Here is a 20,065-nt window from a genome sequence, read left to right on the forward strand (position 1 = left end):
CTCCAAAAAAAAAAAAAAGAACTGTTCATAGAACTCTTAATCTTGCTTTGCGTTTTGTATTTTTTATTGGAGAATTAGATGCGAATAAGAGATTCGCTGGGCCTTTCATTATTTTCAACCCAGAAATGGCTGGTTAGCCAACATTCCTTTTACGTATCTCCTCAAGTTCTGTTATATCCTTCCTGTTTGATTCGTTCTTACTCATAGTTGTACACAGGGTTGGGCTCCATCCATCACTTCTGAGTTAATATGGAAGTGAATAGTGTACATTTCTTTGAGTTTACCCTAACCTGCCTTGAATTTCCCCAGTCCATGACATTTGTTATTGTCAGTGAGGATAACATTTGTTATTGTCTGTTTACCTCCTCTTTTAATCTTTGCAATGATATTTTGACCTAGAGTGACCTTCCAGCCTGAGGAGCTCTGTGGAGGCCACTCAGCCAGTCCCCCCTTACGTGCCTGCTGAATATAAAGTTTGTAAATATGCTGCATCTTTATATCAGGATAACAGGTTACATAGAAAGGAAGTATCTTAGATTTGTAGATTGTGTTGGAATTAGTGTAAAAAAGAAATATCTTAGATTTGTAGATTGTGTTGGAATTAGAAGAGTACTTCTGGACACTTTTTGATCACCCTAGCAACTGTATGAAATATGTAAAATACACTGTTACACAGAATGAGGAAATGGAAACTCAGAAAGGTTAAATAAGTTCTAAGGACAAAATAGCAAATGGAATTAGCTAAATTAAACTCTGGTACAACGTCTACTTGATTTAATTGTCAAAGCACTTCTGAAGTAGATTGCTGAGCAGTCAGAGCCGGGGTTGGTGTTTACAGGTTTGTTGTATTAACTCATTCTTCACAGATGGTTAGACTGTGTCTGAGAACAGGATGAATGAGTTCAGTGTTTGCCGCTTTTCCAGGGTTCTCCTGTTTGAGAGCCACATGCTTCCTGTACCTTTTTCCTTGAGCTCGTTCCGGAAAGTATTCTTCAGTTTCACAAATCTCATCTCTTCCCATTCTTGTTAGATAGATATCAGCAAAGATGGTTGTATTCTCGGTGTATAAATAATGGCTTCTTTAACCTGAGCACATGTGAAAGTCACCTGAGGAGATTTAAAACAAAACAAAACAAAACAAAAACAGGTGCCTGGATGCCACCCCCAGTGATTCTAATATAATAGACCAGGGTGGGACTCAGTAGGTGATTCTAATGGTTGGGACTATGGGTGGGAGCTTTATACTATTTGTCTACAGCATAGTTTCTCAGTCTGTGTGGCTTACGGTCCCTACAGAAGAGTATCCAGAATGCTCATTGAAAACACCTTACCATAAGGGACCAGCAGTTGGCGTAATGGCTATGCTGCTGGACTCCTATGTAGTCAACCAAGGTTCAAGTCCTGGACTCGGTGCCTTAAACTCACGCCGGGCACATGTGCGTGTGTGCCCAAGATCCCGAGACGAGAATGGAGGAGAAGGGATTGCGGCGTGGCCATACTCCCGGGGGGGGGGCGGGGTGGGGTGGTGGGGATTTCTCACTTTCTGTCTCTCGCTCTCTCTTTCTGGTGAGCATGTGCCCTATAGCAAAAACCTCTCCAAAAAAAAAAAAGGTGAAAAAATTTAGGTCACTATCAGCATTATGATACCTCTGTCTTTTAAGTGAATGACATGCAAAAACTTAAAATCCTTTGCTTTATACAAAAGGTAGTTATTTTTATGTTAGTTTTACTCATTTTTTGAGTAAGAAATAGATGAGAATTTGCTCAAGGCAGTCATCAATTTAGATGATTATCATTTGAACTTTATCAGCCTTTTCTTTGTTTTTGTCCTCCATATTAAGACTTTGTTATATGTAGAGCATTAGTTCATATTGAAATTTAGAATTTTCAAAAAGTTTGTGTCATCTCTGCAGTTATAATTATTTTGTGGAGCATTTTCACACATTTTTTAAAACTTGGAAGCAGACACTAAAAATATGTTGATTACATTTGTTTCTGCCAAAATCAGCTAAAACATTTTTGAAAAAATTGTCTTTGTAAACAAACATCTTGACTTGGAAGTATATTTTCCTGTGTTGACAAATTCAACATGGAATTTGCTTTTGTCTGTTACAGTGTCAAGCTGTATGAGTAAAAGAATTTAAGCAATAGTATTCACACTCTTATCTTTATAAGTTACCTCCATTCACTGTGGGGCCAGCGCTGTTCTTAGCTCTGTGTATGTTTTCTGAGTCTTTTAACCTCTCTGTGAGGATGTACTCTTATTAGCCTCACTTGACAGGAAAGGAAATTGAGGCCCAGAGAAGTCAGGATAAGTGGCAGGGTCTGAAATTGAACGTAAGTCTCAGCTCTCCACAGTCTCCTTCCCTGTGTTAAACTTTTCTTCTTGAAATAACCATGTTAAGAGACTTGTAGGGGAAGAATCCTGAGCTTTACCTTTTCCAACCTGCTTCTAATCTCATCAATATCTCTGTTCATCCTTACTCACTTTTTCAGCAGATACTTACTGAATATCTATTACATGATAGACAGTATACTGACAGTATTTCTCAAATTTCATATGTAGCTTAAAACTTTGTTAAACTGTTGGAACAGAAAAGTTCTGAAAGCTAATTTTGGTTATTTGTGCCATAGTATAGATACATTTCAAATGCATTATTGAGAGTAGCTCTGATCTGATAGGAAGAGAACATAATGCCAGAGGCAAATCTGTTGCTCTCTGAGGGAAAGGACTGCCATGTAAGAAACCATGGCTGGTCTTGTGAGAAAGAGATTTTAGGACCCTTGACTTCCATCCAGTTCCTGTGTGTCTTCCTCTGACAATGTACAGTGTTCTGTCTTAGCCCCTTTGCTGATATAGAGGCTGAGAAGCTCTAGTGAAAAGGGTCTTGGCTCTAAGGGTTGAAGCAAAGCTGGGGATGCCCCTTCTTGACTTAGGCCTTTGTAGCCATTTTCCTAGCAGTAGGGGTACTCCATGCAACCTGGGTTAGTAGCCTCCATTGTGGCTACTGCGTCTCAAGGGTAAGGAGAGATTTCTAAATGTGAAAGAGAACCTTTAAAACCCTCTGGTAAATTTGGAGCTGGAGTTTAGGCATCCTAGCTCCATACCTTTGGCTTCTTACTAGCATGCTGTGAGACGTTGGGAATGTCACATCGCCTCTTTTATGCTCAGTTTGTTAACCAGTGAAAAGCAGAGAGTTTACCAAATGGCCTTGCTTTCTTTTAGCTTAAGTTCCATGATTTCTTTTTAAAAAATAATTACTTAGTTTAAAAAAATTGATTTAACTTTATTTGTTATTATTATTTATTTTTGTTTTAATTTGACCAGAGTGAGACAAAGAGAAAGAGAGAAAGGGACAATGAGAAATCAAGCCACCAGATCCGAGACTTGAACCTCGGTTGGTCATGTGGGAGTCCAGCGTTACAACCACCACGTCACTTGACACCCCCCCTTTTAAAAATTTATATAACTTTGTTTGTCGTTATTATTTATTTTTATTTTTATTTAACCAGAGGGAGACAGAGAGAGAAAGGGAAAGTGAGAAAGCAAGAATGATTATTTAATTTTATTTACTATTATTCAATTTGCTATAGGGCACATGTGAGAGAGAGAGAGAGAGAGAGAGAGAGAGAGAGAGCAAAAACAAGCCTCCAAGTCCAGGACTTGAGCCACAGTCAACCATGTGGGAGTCTAGCAACTTAACAACACCACCTACTGGCCCCTTCCCATCATTTCTTAATGTTCTATTTTAAATGCGGAATTCCTCAATTTTCTATATTTATAACTTTGTCTGTTCTACCTATCTCAGTTCCCTTAACTTCAGAGATCTTGCCTTTTCTACTGTAGTTTTAAATAAGCTACTTAGTGATCTGTAGACCAGCAGTTGGAATAATGGCTATGTTGCTAGACTCCCATGTAGTTGACAGCAGTTCAAATCCCAGACCTGGTGGCTTAAACTCACGCCAGGCATGTATTCGTGCGTGCCCAAGATCCCGAGAGGAGAATGAAGAGAAGGGGTTGTGGCATGGCCATCCCACCCCAGAAGGTGATTTCTCGCTTTTGTCTCTCTGTTTCTCTGTCTTTCTGGCGAGTACACTTGCCCTATAGCAAGAAAAACCTCTCCAAAAAAGAAAAATGAAAAAACTACTTAGTAATCTAATAACACTTTTTAATTAATTTTATTATTACTTAAAAAATAAAAGTTGCAGGATTACCTTATAAAATAATGAAATGCATGCATTTAAAGAAAACATGATTAAACTTTTAGGGAGTATCTGAGTCCACTTTGGAGTTGGCTGTTTTTGTGGACTCGGTGCATGCCATACCCATGACTGTGTCTGTAAAAATAGGATGTTCTTGTTGCCCAGTTGTCTGGTGGCCTTGACTTTGCTCAGAGGACTTTCACATTTACAGATTCAGCTGACTAACATGGTGAGGCTGTTTCAGTTCATTTTATAGTTAGTGGGTCATTTGGCAATAAGCTGTGAATGGAATCACAGTATTCTGTGAGACGGGATATGTTGGCTTGTTTTCTTTTATCAAAAAAGACATTTGAAAGCTTTACTCTATGTCATGTTTATGAATTTTTGTTTTAGAGAAATGAGATGAGGCTCAGCCTCCCTGCTTGACAGTGGGCTCTCATTGAGAGTCTCTGGGCTTGTGCTCCTTGCTGGGAAATATTATGCAGTGGTCAGAATATTCTGTTATATTGGACAGTGAGGTCAATTGGAAAGCATTTAATTTTCAAAAATGACAAAGTTTGCATGCTGGGTTGAAACTCATTTATACCAAATGGAACCATAAAACATGTGTTTCTGTTCTTTCACACTTTTTCTTTCTTGGATACTTCCTTCTTTTTTCTCTTTCTTTCTCCCTCTTATTCAGAAGATAGTTAAATGCCACGTCAGACAGAGTGTGAGGAAAATGTTCCAAGGGGAGACGTAGCTCTACCAAAAAACCCTAGAAGGGATGGAGCATGTGATTCACACCAGTTGATGGTCATTTGGTTTGATCTTACAGAGAAAGGAGGGAAATAGCTTTGTCTGCATTCAGCCAAGACTGACCTGGGCTACTTTTATCGCAGATGGAAGAACACACTGGATTAGGAATGAGAATAAGGGAAGGCTTGGTGCAGTGGGCTGGCTCCATGGCCTGGTCGTCAAGGTAGCCAGATCCCATGTGACTGACTGCAGTTCAAAGTCCAGACTTGGTAGTTTGAGAAACACAATAGGTTCATGTGTGTCATGTCTAAAATTCCAACAAGAGGGAGAAATGGAAGAGAAAGGATTGTGGTGTGAGCATTCCCTATGGGGACTGACTGGGTGGGTACTTTCTCCTGTGTGTGTATGTGTGTGTGTGTGTGTGTGTGTGTGTGTGTCTGTCTGTCTGTCTGTCTGTCTCCCTCTGGTGAGCACACGTGCCATCCAACATGAAAAAAAGAGGGCTAACAAAAGAAAGACAGACAGACAGACTTAGTGCATTGAGACTAGTAAGGCTATAGCTTAGTTCCAGAACAAGATAGAAACTCTCTTGAGCCCAGTATTACTTCAGGCCCATAATAACTGTGTTTTAAAAGATGTTGTTGGGGGTCAGCAGGTGGTATAGTGGTTAAGGCGCTGGACTCCCACATGGTCTAGTGCAGTTTGAGTCCCAAACCTGATGACTTGAAAATCATGCATGCCAGTGTGTGTGTGTGTGTGTACGCCCAAAATTCTAGAAGGTAGATGGAGGAGAATGGAGAAGAATGGCGGAGAAGGGATTGTAGCATGGCCATCCCCCTGGGGGGTGATTTCTCACTTTGTTCTTTTTGTCTGTGGTGAATGCACACACCCTATAGCAAAAATATGTCTTAAAAATAATTAAAAAAAAGATGTTGATATTCATATTGCAGACTTGTGGTAACAGTGTAGACTTGAGATAATAATTATCTTAACTCCCATTGATAGAGGGAAAAGAGAGGGACTGAGCGTATAAGGTCCCTTTCTCTGCAAAAATCTTGGGACAGCTAGCATATCCATGTTTTTAGGTGGGATTCTCTAGCAATGTTTGGCAAGATGGGCCAACACACATGAGGAGGACTTAAAAATTTATACTTTGAGAGCTCCAGTAGTCGTTTCTTTGGCTCCTAGGTTGTAGAAGTAAAATATCCTGCTTGTTCTCAGGTATTTATTATATCATTTAGTTGTCTGTTGAAATCGTGGTTCACATTGCCTGACCATGCTGTATGAGGCACTTGGGACCTGCATAATGAAATCCCTGACTGACCATGAACATGCATATTTGATGACTCCACAGTTGGAACCCTGTGAATTGGGGTCAAACTTCATTCCTTATATTTGAACTTTGTCAACCATACTTCTTTTCCTCTGAAGGTTCACTTACAGTCACCTGAACCATCCTTTAGTTCTGTTGGGTTGTTGGGAAAGTCATGACACATTTTTGCATAGAAAAAAACATAGAAAAATACATCATGTCTTTCCCAACAACCTGATAGTTATTGGTGGTTCAATTGTTGGATGCTGTCTCAGTTCTGCCAAGAAGAAGGGAGAATATAAAATATCAGTATTATGTGAAGAATAGAGGTAATGTGAGAAAAAGAGAAATGAATATAGGAAAGAGTATGAGGGGTTTTTTTGGTGTGGGTGGTGATTTTTAAGTCTCTCTCTCTCTTTTTTTTGCTAGAGGGTGTATGTGCTTGCCAGTGACAGACAGAGGAAGAGAAAGCACTCCCCCTTGAATGGGGAAGTCACACTGCAATTCCTTTTCCTTCATCTTTCCCTTCTTTAAAGATTTTGGACATGCACACACATGTACTTGAGTGTTTCTTGAGCTGCTAAGTCCAGGACTTGAACTGTGTGGGTGACCATTTGGGCCTGGCTACCTTAACCATCAGAACAAAGAGCCAGCCTGATTTTTAAAAAATTTTTATTGTGGAGGTTAGTTTTCAGTGTTTTTATTTCAGTTTTAGAGCTTGTTTATATGGGGTGGGAAGGTGAAGTAGAAGTGGTGATTTCTTTTATATCAAGGCTCAGAATCCTGAACTATGAAAATGACTTTATATATTAGGTAACTGAATTCTTTTCTTCTCTCTTTCTTTTCTCTCTCTCTCTCTCTCTCTCTCTCTTTTAAACTATGTCGTGGGTCCAATATTATTTTGTTAAAAATATAGTTACCGGGAACCAGCAGTTAGCGTAATGGCTATGTCGCTGGACTCCCACGTAGTCGACCGCGGTTCGCGTCCTGGACTCGGTGGCTTAAAACTCATGCCAGGCGCATGTGCGTGCGTGCCCAAGATCCTGAAAGGAGAATGGAGGAGAAGGGATTGCAGCGTGACCATCCCCCCCGGGGGGTGATTTCTCGCTTTCTGTCTTTATGTCTCTCTCTGTCTGTCTGGCGAGCACACGCGCCCTATAGCGAAAATCTCCCCCCTCCCCCCCCAAAAAATATATATAGTTACCAAATCACCCCTGTATGGCAGTGGTAAAGCTCAGTGCATTGAGAACCAGATGCCACATGTCCAACCATGGTTTGAGTCCCATCACTGGTGGCTTGAAAACATGCCAGATGTGTCTGTGAGCATGCCCCAAACATGAAGGGATGGAGAAATAGAAGAGAGACCATCGTGGCATGCCCACATTGGGGAAGGGGGATGCATCCTATCAAGGGGTGCTTTCTTGTTTTCTCTCTGGCAAGTGCATATACCCTTTGGCAAGAAAAATGTGTGTGTGTGTGTGTGTGTGTGTGTGTATAGTCACCAGCTAAATTTCTAATTCAATTAGTTCAAGGACCTTCTATCCAAATGTTTAAATTTTTTTCCTAAGCATTCATTCTATTTCCAGGAAGAACAATAGTTTTAGTATGTATATTTGAAGACTTGAAAGAGATTCTGTGAGGGGTGAAGGAACAGTTCAGTTAGGTTACCAAGGAAACTTTCTAGGTTTCTTTCTTTCTTGCCAGGACCTCTAGGTGAGATCGCAGACCTGGACTCTGTGGTGGCTGCAGTCCATGGTAGATGGTTTTCTCTAGCAGAACTTCGTAGCTTAGGGTGAAGCTATGAAGTTTAGCAGAGGAGACGTGTCGCTGGATTCATTAGTTCAGTGATTGCAGGGTAAGGACAAGGGTAGACGGGAGTTGAAGATATTGCAAAAAGTAGTTGAAGTGATGGGTGGTGAGGTACAAGACAGGTATAGAACATAAAGACATGAAAGGACACTGTAGAGGAAATAAAATCATGCTTTCTTCAGTGTTCTTATGTTTTCACTTCGAACAAAAGACAGATTAACAAAACGAAAACAAAACAAAAGAAGTTCATTAACGTGTATATTTCTATATACATGGAAGACACCCAGGGAATGAGCATTTCTCAAAGAGGTGGCTGTGAATTCCAGTTGATATAGTGTCTTCAAAAAAGAACAGTACATTTTTAGAGAAATGACAAGGCAAAGAAAAGGACTTCAGTCTCTGGGGGCAGCAACTCATGGGAAAGCAAATGAGTGACAGAAGGGCTGCTGAGTCAGGGAGTTCACGTAGATGCCTCTGGTACCATCCCCAGGCCCATAAAGCTCTGAAGCTGTCTTCCAGTGGGTAACTTCTATTTTCTTTGGTAGAAGCAGGGGACAAGTACTTTCTGATTTTGTAATTGTGTATCCTGCTTTCATGCAAATAGGCAGAGGGCAGAAGGCTTTCCTAAATCTTGTTTTTAATTGCCTTCAGCTCAATAATCCTTTATTTTTTCCGGGGGGAGGTGGCATATTCTGGTCTCCCACAGTCCCTTTTGGACTCCCATGTAAATGTGAAATAAACATACTAGTAAACTTTGGTTACAGGCATCTGTTCCAACTAAGAACTTATGAAGGGTGAAGAAAAAAAGTATTTTTCTTTTCCAACAGCTCATAGTTTGGAACAAAATTGGACAAGTCAAGGAATGTGAAATTTTGATGAAGCCAGATAATTGCTTTGGCTGAAGTCAGAGAATAAAAGCTCTGGACAAACAGGAAATTCCATCTAGAGTTAAATAACGGAGATATACTAGTTAGGATGATGATATCCAGGATGTAGATATGCCAGTGGCTGGAGTGGAGATGAGAGAATGGGCTGTGAGGAAGGATGGCATGCTAGATGGAGACAGGGTTTGGACTTCCAGTCACACACAGCCAGAAACCAAACCTCTGAGTGGATGTGGGGATCACTTTTGAGATGAAAGGTGGTTCAACAAGAGTGGTCTACAATATAAAAAAAAAAAGGAGGTCTTTGGGCCAGCAGGTAGTGTATTTGTTAAGGCTCTAGACTCCATATGGCTGAACCTAGTTTGAATCCCTGACCTGGAGGCTTGAAGAAATTACATTGGGTTCATGTGTGTGAGTGCCCAGAATCGTGAAAGGAGAATGGAGGAGAAGGGATTGTGGCATGGCCATCCCCCTGTGGGGTGGGGATGGGAAGATTTCTCACTTTCCCTCTTATTGTCTCTGTCTCTCTGTGGCAAGTGGATGTGCCCTATGGCAAAAACCTTAAAAAATATTGAGGTCTTTATAACCACAGACAATGGTTTTGCATCACTGAGGAGTTGGGGTTCATATATACCAATGCTACATAGTAGCCTGTGGACTCTAGGACTTGACTGAATTTGGGTTAATGTAGTTGGGGAGACTTGGGGTTCACTGAAAAGGTAGAGAAGCACAATAGAAGCTATTGAAGATACAAGAGATTTTGTTTACTGGGCAATGATATTTCTGGAAGTGTGGGAATGGTGGCAGGCTGGCCCAGAGAAATGAAGCACAGATGAAATATGGGCAGGAGAGGCTCAGTGGCAGGAAGAACTCCAACCTGGCTGGCAGCCCATGATGACTCGGATGTGTGACATGAGAGCTTCACATTTCCAAAAGGAACTCTGGTATCAAGGTGTTTTTTTGTTTTTTTTTTTCTTTCTTTCTTTTTCTTTCTTTTTGATGCTTGCTAACATTGTTGGTAAGAGGCTTTATGCAGTAAATATGACTAATAAAAATTGGTGGTGGGCGAAACTAACACATATAGAATTCTCTATAACCAGGCACTATGCTAATAAGTAAGAAGCATTTGCTGTGATCATTTCTTCTAATTTTCAGAACCATCCAAGGAGGCCGACATTATTAGATCATCATTTACATTCTGAAAATGAGAAAAATGGGTTTTAGAGAGGTTATGTGGGTTAATAGCCAGGTCATTAGCTGTTGGGAGTTGAGATTTAAACCCAGGAAGCGTGAATTAAAAACTCCCTGATCAGCGAGGTATGGCCCCAGGTTTTAAAGGGAGGTGGCTTAATTACTTCCTAGAATCTGGCCCGAATGCGAAGCTATTATTAACCTGTTGTTGGTGGAGTGGTTTGGTAGAGAATTCTGTCTGTTTTGCTGAACACATAGATTTCAAATCAGGAGTTGTAAATGACAGCTGCAGGCTTATAATCTTTAGCATTTAATTTATTATAATTATTAGTTTTGGTCACTCAGTGTCATGAAAGGTCTGATAGACTAGCTAGCTAATGGTAACAGTAAAGTTACAGAGAATATTCGGTTGTTGGGAAAGTCAAGAAAGTACGACATGGCTTTCCCAATGACTCAGTACTTTCATTTGCCATTTGAGGATGATATTCAGTGAATTAGAAATAATAGGAGAAGCTCAAAATGAGTTAGTGTGTAGCCTGTGATTTGTTAAAGCTTAATTCATAACACATTTGAATATGTATTTAAAAATTACAACTTTTTCAACAGTGTTTGTAGTTCTGTGTCTGTGTAATAGCCTGAAATAGTGTGTGTGTATCAATCTGAAATCCACCCTTTGGAAACCTAGTTAATAGGAATACACATTTTTTTCTTGGTTGATATTTAGACCATTTCAGCCTTCCATACTCCTCTAGCTTCCTTCCTCTGGAAGAACCCGTGTAGCACTCAAACCTAGTAAACTGGTACCATGTAGTTGAAATGACTGACTTCTCTAGTTAGTAAGTAATTACTTTTGTGACTGAACTGGCATGGAATGCTCTCAAATCAGCAGAAAGCAGTCCCCTACCCCCTGCTATTTCTTTTTTCTTTATATCACTATAAATGTTACCTGTGTAGTTCCTGCATTGAAAGTGTTCCTAAAAGCACTGGATTTTATTATGTGTAAAGACTTATAGGGACCTCTTATAAATTTTTTAGAAAAAAGTGCCATAGGGTGTATGTGTTCGCTAAAGAGAACTGGGGGGGCAAGGAAGGAGAAAGCACCCTCCAAAGGAGCACAGTCATACCTCAAACCTCAATCCCCTCTCTTCCATTTCTCCATCCTGTACACAAGTGCCCAGAGTGTTTTTTTAAGCTGCTGGCACTGAGGCTCAAACCTGATTCTTTTTCATTGTCAGAGGGTATGTGCATTCACCAGACACACATGCGCACGTGCATACACACACACACACACACACACACACACGCACACACACACACACACACAGAACCCTACAATGGGGCATGATAACGCTTCAATTCCTTCTCCATTTCTGTATCCTGTCAGGATTTTGAGTGTGCATTCACATGTTCCTGGTGTGTTTTTTAAGCCACCGGGACCAGTATTCAAACCCAGTGGTCAACCATGTGGGGTCTGGCTACCTTACCCACTAGGCTGTGGGGCCAGCCCCCATTTTTGTTTTGTTTTGTTTTATTATTGTTTTTATTATTAAAACCCCTAGTTCCTATTTCATCTCTTTCAACGAAGACTGTATCTTCACTGGGCCAAATCTGAGGGAAGCCTGGGGCATGGAATGAAGTCTATGAGGAAGTGGCTGAATGTCTCCATCTCCTTCTCCTGTCTGAGCCTGGCAGTGCATTTGTGAAATACAAAGCAAGAGCACCAGGGCACAGCTGTAGGCAGGCTTGGGTTTCAGTTTCTTCCACTTCCACCTTTTGCCCTTTGTCCTAGTGTACTCTTGATGAGCAGAACACGTATGTGTCAGTCCGTGGTCTCCACCCTACAGGTCTCCAGGTTCTGTCTCACGGTACAGGTGATGGTCTCCCTTTAAGTCCTTAATCCAGCTCTGTGGCTTAGTTCTCCAGCATCTGCTCACAGGTTCAGGCCACATCGCTGAGCTTAAGGCGGGCGTGGTCCACTCGCTTCAGAGCCATCTGGCAGTCCTTCCTTGAAGAGTAGCTGGAGCCCTCATGGGGCTGCCCTATGGCCACCTGGGTGAGGTAGTGGATCTGGTCTGACAGCTCCGCCTCCACGTGGTTCACAGAAGTGGTGAAGGCCTCTGCCCGCCAGGTCTAAGAGCCGCTCGTTGGTTTTTTCCTTGGACAGTTCCAGGATCTCGGTACCAGCATTCTGAAGAATGGCGCCAATTTCCCATTCGATGCCTTCCAGGGCGTGAAGTCGCTCATTCGCCAGGCTGTAGGTAGCCATCGTCACCCTGGAAATCCCTCCCTGGACTTTCTCATGCGCAGCTCCATTTTTTTTTAAAGCTTATTCATCATATTATTATTCATCCAATAATAACCACAACAATAGAATGGCTAACCTCCATTGAGCGTGTACTTATTACATGCCAGGCATTGCACTGTACTAATGTTGAATTCTCACAATACAGTGGAATAATTATGATCCTCATTATTTTTACAAGCGAGGCACTGGTCTTACAGCAGTTAAGTAATTGAGCATGTAAACTGCGAATGGAATTGCAGCTCCTAGGATGTGCCAGAAAAGTAGTCTAGCATAATTTTAGACCGGAATAGCACTGAAAGGCGAGAGGAAAAAGTTTGGCGATTTTTCTGCTCTTTTTCCCCCCCCACCCACATGAAAAAAAAAATCCCTCCTACTTATATTCAGAATTCATGCACATAGTTCTCTTCCATGCTACAAAGATAAGCACAGATTCCTAGGAAAGATGATAAAGGATTAAAATAAAGACACTTTGCTCCCGTTCCCAGTCCTAAGCATTTGCGAAGGAGAATGTCTCAGATTGTGTCTTTGAGTGGAACTCCGTGGAACAGCTCCCTCTGCTAATACCGGAGAATGTGTGTGAGGAGGACCTCCCCCTTCTGTCAGAGCTGCCAGGCCTGACAAGGGCTTTATCTGCCACAGCCTTACTGCCCCAGGTCCCTGGGTGGGCCACGCCTCTGGGTCTTGGAGCAGCTGGGAGGAATAAAAGAGTTCCTGTTTGAGCCCCTCATTGTGTGTGTTAAAAGGCTTTTTCTTTGGTCTGGAGTTTTTATTCTCCTCTTTCAGTTGCTTGACTCTGCCTATTTTTACCTCTGAGTTTTTATATTTACAGTATTTCGGTGAGACTTTAGACTGAAAAGGCCCTTAAACATCTGTCCTGCCTCCCACCTCTTCTTTTTATAGATGAGGAAGTTGACTCATAGACATGAAATGAATTATCCACAGCTATGGGACCAGTGTGGCCAGGACTAGCAGCCTGTCTCATGACTCGAGTCTAGTGATCCCACCCCTCCCCCGCCCGCTTGCAGAATGATTTGCATCCCACTCTGTCTTGTGTCCAATCTCTTACTGCTCATTTTGACCCTGGCTTGCCACCTGTGTTCCTTAGCCCTTGGATTTGCATCCTGCACTGATTGAGGGAACAGTTGTTTGTTGGTGTTAATCCCTGCTTTGGAATTACTGTGTGACCCCTAGTAAAGTCACTTTGTACTTTAATATAATTATCAGCAGATTAAGCAGGACATTTATGGACGAGACACTTTTGGGAAAATATAAATCATGGACACTAGTATTGTGTTTTATTATTCTTCAGTGGAAGAGATTTTTAAGAAACTTAATAAAAACAAAGTATAGGGAAAAGAATCAGTTGATTAGAGTTTCATGCTGAGTAAAGACTTACAAGAAAATTAGGAACTTTCAGCTAAATTGTTTTAATATAGTTAATAGAAAAAGGTACTATTTTTTTCTTTGTTCTTTATACAGAATACCTGCTGGTTCAGATTATGTTCTGCAGGTGGTAGTATAGAGTAATTTATAGGTTTGACCCATTTGAACTTGGAAGAACATTTGCTTAAGTTATTTTATTTTAACAGATATAATTAGAAAAGAAGGAGGTAGAATTTTCAGTGCTGTGAAGTTTTGGTATAGTGAAAATATTAGTTTGTCAGGAAAGTCATGACATATTTTTCTATGTCTTTCTATATAAAAAATGCATCATGGGGGCCAGCAGGTGACATGGTGGTTGGGGCACTGGACTCCCACATGACCAGCCATGGTTTAAGTCCTGGACCTGGTGGCTTGCTTTCTCACTATCACTCTCCCTCTTTTTTTCTGTCTCTCTGGTCAAATTAAATAATAATAAATAAATTAAATGAAATAATTTAAAACAAAAATGTTTTGTGTCCTTCAGACTACCAGATAGATGCTTTTAAATCAAACATAAATATATTCTGTCAGAGTTTTTCAGTCTGTTGTTAACCTCATTGAAGTTCATTTGTCCTGTGTACAAAAAAGAAAATATGTTTAGCTTATTAGTGAGGATTAAGTAAAATAGCACTTACAAAATGTTTGGCACACAGTAGGTTCTTCATTGGAGTTAGCTTCCTTCCTGCCTGATAGTTTTACACTTTCTTTTACATCCAGATATCTGATATCCATGTTACTGGAGAGTCAGAGGATATGTCTGCAAAGGAGAGACTGCTGCTGTGGACCCAGCAGGCCACAGAGGGCTATGCTGGAATACGGTGTGAAAACTTCACTACCTGCTGGAGAGACGGGAAACTCTTCAATGCCATCATTCATAAATACAGGTATGGAAATCAAGAGGCTTTTCCCCGTACACAAATAAAAGACCTGTGTCTTTCATTCTTAAATTTTAATGTAACCTTTCATTATTATTTATTACTATAGCAATGCATGTGCACGGCAGAAAATTAGAAAACAGAGTCAAATCAAAATAAAAACCTCACATTCTCACTGGTCGGAGGTTATCACTCTAAACTTCAGTTCGTACACATACACACAAACACAGCTGTAATGTCTTCGTATTAGATTGTCAGAAAAGTCTTAGTGCATTTTTGCATAGGAAAATATGTCATGACTTTTCTTTCGCTAGTAACTTAACGGATTGTAAGTTCTGATATGTAAAATCTGCAAGTTGTTGACCAAGACTGTGTCTGTAGGAAACTGTTGAATAGGAATGTAAGGGTTTAATTCAGATTTGTGGCTGACAAATTTGTAAATAATTTCTCCTGATCCAGTTACTCTCTTGAGTAACTGGGTTTAGCAACAGCCAATTTGGGGGTGGTACAGAGTTTCCTGGTGAGAATTCTTAACAACCAAGTCCACAGGACACTTCCATAGCCAGGAAGTGTCACTTACCAAGTGCCAGGCACTGCTCTAAGCCATTTACATATATTAACTCCTTAATCCTCACAACATCCCTATTGTCATCTCCAGCTAACAGACAGGAGCTGAGACACAGAGTAAATACCCGCTTAAAGTGACACAACCGGCAAGAGGCAGTTGTTTTAAACCTAGGCATCTGGCTTCTGAGTCCATGTTCTCACTGCTTTATAAGAAGCTAAGTCCTCAGAATAGGTTTAGTGAAAACTATGTATTTCTTAATCTCAGATAGTTTTCTTAATTTTACAAAGATTATATCATACTGTCAAAGGACTGAATGCATTCCTAAATAGATAAGGTTTAAGATATGAACTCATTAAAATAACAAATTTATTGATTACAATAAAAATAATAACATAAAATACTGTAGTAATGGTTAGATGACTTCCTACTTGTAGGCATTCCGTGTGCAGTGGTTTACATAGATTATTCCATTCAAATTTTCTACCACTCCCATTATACACTGTTAATGTCCCATTTTCACAGATGAGGAGCCTAAGATTTACCAAGGCCACACTGCTTATAATGTACAGAACAAGATTCAAACCCAGCTCTGTGTGACTTGAAATTCCATTTTCTATTACTCTCTGTTCCTTTGCCTCCTCTTTTCTCTCCCTACCTTTTCCTCTCTCCCTCTTTTTATTTTTGGAAGTTGTACAATTTCTTTGAAACTGTTAGGAATGTCCCATGTATCCATACCCAAGAGCCCCTCATTTTAAATACGTTATTAGTTTCCTTCCTTCACGGAACAACATTTAAATAGAGGTGTGTGTAGGTTGCCAAAAGAAAAAGAAGAAAAAGAAAAAGCAGGATTAGCTTGCCTACACTTGTCAAAAGAAATGTACCAGATCATCCTGACTAGCACAGTGCCAAGAGGGTTTAGTGATCATAGCCATGGCCTTCCTCATACTGTGCTTCCCAGGTGACTTCAAGCCTGAGGTCATTAGAATGCTGTGTGGCCAGACACATTTCTGTACTTAACGATAATAGAATCTTCGTGGCCTTTGATGAAAACTACTGTGATTGTGTTGGGAACCAGCAGTTAGCGTAATGGCTATGTCGCTGGACTCCCACGTAGTCGACCGCGGTTCGTGTCCCGGACCCGGTGGCTTAAATCTCACGCCGGGCGCGTGTGCGTGCGTGCCCAAGATCCCGAGAGGAGAATGGAGGAGAAGGGATTGCGGCGTGACCATCCCCCCTGGGGGGTGATTTCTCGCTTTCTCTCTCTATGTCTCTCTCTGTCTGTCTGGCGAGCACACGCGCCCTACAGTGAAAATCTCTCCAAAAAGAAAAAAAAAAAAAAACTACTGTGATTGTGCTATCTGAAGGATTTATGTCATGATTCATCTTTGAGGGTGTGCTTTGTCTCTTCTTTGAAGTTTTCTAGGTAGAACAAACTATTCAAAAACTATTCTTCTAAAACAATCTTACAGACACAAGAATACATGTACACAAAGAGAATGTGGTATGGAATGGTATACCACAGCAGAGTTAAAAAAAAAAAGATTATTCAGTATGTACTGCAAAAACAAAGTAAAACCTCCAAGCTAATAGAGCTGTTATCAAATGTGCACAACATTATGTTCAGCGTTGAACGAGAGGAGCATTTCTGTATCTGTGACTCGATTGTTACATGCTATACACATGCTATGTAAAATCATACTGTACTCCACACCCAAACTATTCATTTTAAAAACGCAAAAGAAAAAGAATAGAATAAGCTCTACTTGGTGCTGTTAGGGAAAACAAAACAAACACAAAGAGCTCTTAGTGAATTTAAAAATATCTACTCTCAGAAATAGTGGTGTCTGAACATTGTTTCAATACTTAGAGTGGATTATAAGCATGTCAGAGACCCCAAAAAATTTCCTAGAGAAACTTAAAGGTATAGAGTGATTATTGCTTCAGGTGAGAATTTGAACCTCATGAATGTTGTTGGTTTTGAACTTTTTTTTTTTTTGAACAACAGAGATTTATTTATTCTTCCAGTTCTTTAAATCAGAAATTCCAAGACCAGGGTGACAGTATGCTTGAATGCTGAAGAGGGCTCTCCTTCTGTTTGGAGATGATCACTTTCTTTTCACATTTTCACATAATAAGTGTTTGGAACTTTTATCTCGGCAGTTAGATCTTTTAGAAAATTGTTTAGCTTAAACTTTGGTTTTCTAATTAGCTTTGTTTTCTTTTGTTAGAATTCCTGTAGAAATACCACATATCAGGTTTGAATGCTTACGAGATTTCTTTGTTGCTGAAGTTCTGTTAAGTCATTCTGTACCTCATGAAATATTACTGTGGTTTCTTTCACTAGAAGAAACCTTTCATCTATAAAACTATATATTTAAAGTCCTCTGGCCTTTCTTTACTTAAGAAAACAATTGCATACTTTCCTTCCAGTATGTGTAAGAATGAAATGGATAGGATGGAACTGCACACAATTCTTACTGTTGAGTGCCATGAGGTACTCTTAAAGACAAAAGAGACAAAGTTATAAATAATTAAAGTATTACTTTGAGTAGATATTTGGATATTGGACAGTAATAATCACATTTAGAAAATAATGTCTTATTAGCAGTTTTGTTTTTTACTTGGTAACTGTTACCATAAATTTCGTGGTATATTTGGATTTGCTGTGGAAATATATCCTTAATTAAACTTTATTTTTATATTTGATCACAAGTTTTATTATTTTTTATATTTTATTTGGCTTATGTAGTAAAAAGAAAATCAATGATGGCACATGGGTTTGGTTTCTTACCATATCGATTTCTTTTTTTTTTTTTTTTTGAGGGAGATTTTTGCTATAGGGCATGTGTGCTCACTGGAAAGACAGAGAAAGAAAGACAGAAAGAGAGGAATCATCCCCAGAGGGAATGGCCGTGCCACAATCCTTTTCCTCCATTCCTCTTGGGATCCTGGGCATGCACGCACACACGCCTGTCACGAGTTCCAAGTTGCCAAGTCCAGCACTTGAATCACGGTTGACTACATGGGAGTCCAGCAACATAACTATTACACCATCTCCTGGTCCCCATGTGGAATGTGTTTTAAAGAAGAATCCTGAGAAGGGAGTGAGGGCATAGCAAGAGGGACCCTCGTGAGTGCTACAGTGGATGGAAGGAAAAATAGGGTGACCTTTATGTATCAGGCTCATACTCTAGACAGAACAGGGAACATTTTTCTGGAGATTAGTAGGAAAATGTTTTAATATTTCTTACTTAAAAGTCAACCAAAAGGGACCAGCAGTTAGCATAATGGCTAGGTTGCTGGACTCCCATGTAGTCGACCGCAGTTTGAGTCCCGGACCCGGCAGCTTAAACTCACACCGGGCACGTGTGCGTGCGTGTCCAAGATCCCGAGAGGAGAATGGAGGAGAAGGGATTGCGGCATGGCCATCCCCCCTGGGGGATGATTTCTTGCTTTCTGTCTCTCTGTCTCTCTCTGTCTGTCTAGCAAGTACACGCACCCTATAGCAAAACCTCTCCAAAAAAATAAAAAATAAAAAATAGTCCACCAAAGGCAGAATCCCTAGCACAGTGATAAGACACTGTGCAGAAGGTGCATTCTTCATGGCTGACTGAGGTTTCAGTCCTAGCACCAATGGCTTCATTCCAAGTGCACTCACAAATGCCCAGGATCCTTAGGGACAGAGAATTGGAGGGAAAGGGATTGCAGTATGCCCAAGCTCTTTCTTCCACCCTCATACACACCCTCTAGTATAAAATAATAATGATGATGATGATGATGATAATCATCCAGTACTATTTGTAGTGATTCAATAAGAATCACAATGTCTTCTAAAGATTCAGAACTTTTGATCAGAACCAGAAACAGAGTCATAACATCCTTCAGATTTAATACTAATTTAAAGTATACTGTGAAAAAGTTTAATCTGTATATTATTTAGTACTATCTAATACATTTTTATTAGTGTTTCCACATAGAATATGACTTTTAAAAATCAAGATATAGTTTGTTAACCCCAATCAGCAGTATTTTGCTAATAATCCAGTTTTCTAAGATTTGCCATAAAAAACTTAATTTTCTAATTAATGTGATTCAAAAAACTATTATATTAAATAAAAATTAAAGATAAATGTGTATGATAAGAGTAATTATAGGCATTATGGAATAAAAATGACCTATGAAGGGTAAATGAAAGTATCACAGAGTAGATATCTAAGAAATATATGCAAAATGCTTGACGTTGTAAATTTCTGTCCTAGATTTTGATATATGCTAGGTTTTTTTTTAAACTATCTATCTATCTATCTATCTATCTATCTATCTATCTATCTATCTATCTATCTATTTGCTGTGATTTTGAAGCCACTGAGTCCGGAACTCAAACTGTGGCTGGCCATGTGAGAATCTAATGCTTTAACCACACACAATACCTACTGGTTTCATGCTAGTGTTTTTTCCTTTTAAATAACTATTTATTTAGTTGATTATTATTGTTGTTGTTATTTTAAATTTTTCTATAGAGCACATGCATTCATGAGAGAGAGAGAAAGAAAGAGTGAGAGGGAAAGTAAGAAAGCCAGCCACCAGATCTGGGACTCGAACAGCAGATGGCCATGTGGGAGTCCAGCACCTTCAACCACCACAGCACCCTGGCCCTGTGCTAGTTTTTAAAATTAACACAATATTATGAAATAGATTGTACTTTTATTTTTATGAATAAAGAAACTGAGGCTCAAAGGATAACTAAAGTACTTGACA

At 39.9% G+C, this 20,065-nt stretch overlaps 1 protein-coding gene and 1 pseudogene across 1 annotated transcript in view; one reads left to right on the plus strand and one right to left on the minus strand.

Moving 5' to 3' along the window:
* Positions 1-20,065, plus strand: part of DST (dystonin) — a 576,919-nt gene that overhangs the window by 314,487 nt on the left and 242,367 nt on the right. Inside the window, exon 9 of the mRNA XM_014588047.2 lies at positions 14,582-14,748. Within this exon, the coding sequence (XP_014443533.1) occupies positions 14,582-14,748 (167 nt within the window). The remainder of the gene's footprint in view (positions 1-14,581; positions 14,749-20,065) is intronic.
* Positions 12,049-12,403, minus strand: LOC102501237 (mediator of RNA polymerase II transcription subunit 11 pseudogene; annotated as a pseudogene).

Source organism: Tupaia chinensis, unplaced genomic scaffold (genome assembly GCF_000334495.1).
Source record: "Tupaia chinensis unplaced genomic scaffold, TupChi_1.0 Scaffold000256_1, whole genome shotgun sequence".
Lineage (NCBI taxonomy): Eukaryota > Metazoa > Chordata > Mammalia > Scandentia > Tupaiidae > Tupaia > Tupaia belangeri.